The 3,742-nt window shown below is 52.2% G+C and overlaps 1 protein-coding gene across 1 annotated transcript in view; it reads left to right on the forward strand.

The window, feature by feature from the left end:
* LOC104122002 (protein phosphatase 1 regulatory subunit 12B-like) overlaps positions 1-3,742 on the forward strand; it is a 33,240-nt gene that overhangs the window by 15,801 nt on the left and 13,697 nt on the right. The window contains exons 2-5 of the mRNA XM_009634075.2: positions 241-257; positions 1,119-1,263; positions 2,309-2,413; positions 2,694-2,747. Coding sequence (XP_009632370.1) covers positions 241-257; positions 1,119-1,263; positions 2,309-2,413; positions 2,694-2,747 — 321 coding nt within the window. The remainder of the gene's footprint in view (positions 1-240; positions 258-1,118; positions 1,264-2,308; positions 2,414-2,693; positions 2,748-3,742) is intronic.

The raw sequence follows: 3,742 nt of genomic DNA on the forward strand, positions 1-3,742 counted from the left end.
AGCGAAAGAAGGGAAATCTGAAATGTTTCAGAGAAGCCGAAGCAGGTGAAAAGAATCAGGCAGGGATCGGTGATTCCCACTTTGGGCATGGGAACTGATGCTGTTCAGCTGCTTGTGAGCCAGGTGCTGGGATCAGAGCTCGGACATTGCTGCTGCGTGGCAGCTCTGCAGTTCTTGAATTGCACCTTGAATTCTCCTCGTTATTAATTCCCTTTTTCTTTCTTCTTTTTTTCCCTTCAGCATGAAAGACTTTCCAGGTAAGAATTTTATTTTTATTTTTTGGAGGTTTTTCTGTTTATTTTCAGCATATTTTTGTACGGCTTTGGGGATTCCCTGTGCTTCAAATGAACAGCATAAGCTGAAGCTGGTACTGGCCATTTGGTCCTTACCTTAGCTCAGCTCTTGGGCCAGTTTGCGTTCATCCTTTGCTCCCCAAATTATTTAGCAGCTGCTCTGCAGAGAAAAAGCCCTCTGTGCCCCGTTAGAAATGGAGCCCATTCCCACCCAAAGGTGAGAGGTCCAGGAGAAATTGCATGGCCAGGGACGGGCAGTGGAGCTGGGGAGGGGTCTGGAGCCCCAGGCTGCTGGGGAGCGGCTGGGGGAGCTGGGGGGGTTCAGCCTGGAGCAGAGGGGGCTGAGGGGAGCCCTCATCGCTCCCTACAACTGCCTGAGAGGAGGGGGGAGCCGGGGGGGTCGGGCTCTGCTCCCAGGGAAGGGGCGATGGGACGAGGGGCACCGGCCTCAAGTTGTGCCAGGGCAGGGTGAGGTTGGGCATGGGGAACAATTCCTTCCCCTTGGGGCTGTCAGGGGTGGGATGGCAGGGGTAGGGGAACGGTTGGACTCGATCTTAAGGGTCTGTTCCAACCTCAACGATTCTGTGACGCTGTGATTCTAAATTACCGCCCATTTGGGGTTTGGGCTGATACCCACTGGATTTTTTCCAGTTTTTGAAATGGTGCTGGCTGCCCGCCTTCAGCAGCGGTGCCGCTGTGGGGCAGGGGGTGCTCTCAGCCACCCCAGCACCCACACTCAGCTGGCTGGTCCCAGCCGGTGGGGCTCATACTGGCTGTCCCAAAGTTACAGCGGCTCCCTGGTGCTCGATCTTCATCGCATTTTAGGTTGGAAGCAGCTACGAACCCTAGCGCCAGTGACTCCTACAGCGATCGCGCCTCCAGCCGCTCCAGTGCCTACACCCGGAGAGAGAACCGGTTGGCCGCCCTCAGCAGCAGAGCAGAAGAGGAGAGTAACAGGGACTATAAAAAGGTAGGATTTTTAAGGTGTTTTATTGTCACTGCATGCACCTTAGAAGCTGCCCATGGCTGCAGAAACCTGCCCCGAGAGTCTTTGGAAAGAAAAAGTTTCATTTTCATTTCCTGTTTCCGTTGCTTTCGGAGGTCACCCTGGCCTTGTTCAAAGGCGTCGGCCCTTCAGGGGGTCGAAAAAGGAGCAGGGGCGGAAGGACACGGAGTCAGATACCCAGGGGAGGGGGACTGAGGGGTCAGGCTGGAGAAATTCTGGGAGGGATTTGAAAGGAGCAAGAAAAGCTTGTGTGGAGCCTGCCCGCGTGGCCCAAGCACGCCGACCCCCACCGAATTATTTTTGCTGCTATAACATTCCAGAATTATTTTTTCTATAATCTCTGCACCTTTCAACGTAATCCTTGAAAGGCAGAAACGCAGGCTGCCCCGCACGCCAGCTGTCAGTGCAAGGACCATGTGCAAAGTAAAGAGATGAAGATGCCCTTAATTCTGAAGACGGGGCTGCAAAGCCGTGCCTGGCAGGCAGCGCCCGCTCTTCTTCACGAACGCGTCTGGCCGGAGGAGGCAGGCAGAATGCCCAGTTTGTCCCCGTAAAGGGATGGAAATTCTGCTTGTTTGAAGGAAGAGAAAGGAAAAAAAATCCTTTTTGGAGTGGCCTCAGATTGTCCTCCTTTCTCCTCCTCTTCAGACCGACAGCACGCAGGCGCAGCTCGGGTGCGCTGTGTTGGGGAGCGCAGCAGAATCCTAGCTTCAGATACATCCAGCGCACGCAGCTTATGCTTTATTATGCCTGGTGGTTTGCCTAAATTAAAAACATCCCTTTTCTTTGCCCCTTGGCTCTGTTTAAACGCCCTACAACATTAAACAGCTGTTTTCTTACTTCCTATGAGTTACGAAAGCACAAGTAAAGCATCCAAACTAGGCCTGTCTGCCCTTCTGCCATCCTGACTTGGGGGAGCGATGCCCGGTGCCGAGGACGCGCGGGCGCGGCAGATCCGGGTCCGTGCGGCGGCCGAGGAGCAGCCGGGTTCATTTGTTTCCTATTCCAGTTATACGAAAGCGCCCTGTCTGAAAATCAAAAGTTGAAGACAAAACTGCAAGAAGCCCAGCTGGAGTTGGCCGACATCAAATCAAAGTTGGAAAAAGCAACCCAGGTAAGGCAAAAACCAGCTCCTGGACTGGAGAAGCTGCGGCCCGTGACAGGCCAGTGCATGTTCCAGCACGGGAGAGGATTTAGCGGCATGGGAGAGGATTCAGCTCTCGGGAGGGAGGGGGCTGTGGAGGAGACTGTTCCTTTTCACACAAATAAGTGTGAGTGATTCTGTAAAGACGCTGCCTCTCCGGGCAAGTGCCTCTGTCGGCTGTCGAGGCCTTTGTGCAGCATCCTGTGAATTCCTCTCGGTTTTAATAGCTTTCTATTTTTAATTTCTATAGCAGAAACAAGAGAAAACTTCTGACCGGTCCAGCATGCTGGAGATGGAGAAAAGGGTAAGTGTCTCTGCTTTCTTCTGAGTCGGAGTCTGTGCCTCGCGTTGCTCTGCAGGGCACAGTAATTCCTTGCAGGAAAGTGTTAATTAAAAGATCAGTTATCCTTTTGCCTGGCGGAGCGGTGCACAGTGATGATTGTGCGCTGACCTTTTGGGCGTCTGCGACTTTGCTGCTCTCTTTGCAGATCAGCTTAGTTCTGATTTCTTTCCGTTGTTATAGCAAGCTGCAGACCAGCGAGTCGTACTGTGTTGTGCTAAGAGTCCGTGGGTCCGTCATGCTTTAAAATATTCTTGATCCTTATACAGACTGGTTGGGGGGGGGGGACACACAAAGCAAACCACCAGCTGGGTGTCTGTCTTGGGAACATACTTGAAATTGGAATGTTTGAATGCTCCTTCCTCCTAATTGAAAGGTCAGGTTTGTCGCAGTAAGCTGAGCTGAATGGGCAGCGCCTGGCTAAAACTCTGCCTTAAGTGGCCGGAGCTTCAGTCGGTTTGGAAGGGACCTGAGCTGGTCTGGTGCAGCCAGCGTCAGCCGGGTTAGTCAGGGCTTCGTCCCACTGTTCCATGAAGACCGCGGAGTGCTGAGTTTCCATGGCTGGAGCCCCTTCTTCCAGTTCTTTTCTGTCCTCATAGTCATTTTTTTTCCCCTTATATTGATTTTTTTTTTTTTTTTATTCTTTGTGTATATTTATTATATCTAGTCAGAACCTCCCCTGATGGCCATTACCGCTCATTCTCCTGCGTACTCAGTGGTTAATTAAAGTGGAGCCCGGCTCCAGTCTCTCGGTGAGCTCCACCTCCACGCTGGAGGGCTGCCTGAAGTGGAGTTTTCCTCCTGAAGTGTTTCATCTCCTGAGTTTTTAGGAGCTTTGCTGGATGGTTGAACCGTGTGCTGAAATTCAATTCCTACCATGAAAGACCTTAATTATTTAGGTGTAAACACTTCCCGGGATTTCCCAGGCAGAGCCCAGAGGAGGTGGCGTTCAGGATCCC

Source organism: Egretta garzetta, unplaced genomic scaffold (genome assembly GCF_000687185.1).
Source record: "Egretta garzetta isolate BGI_Z169 unplaced genomic scaffold, ASM68718v1 scaffold202, whole genome shotgun sequence".
Classification (NCBI taxonomy): Eukaryota; Metazoa; Chordata; class Aves; order Pelecaniformes; family Ardeidae; genus Egretta; species Egretta garzetta.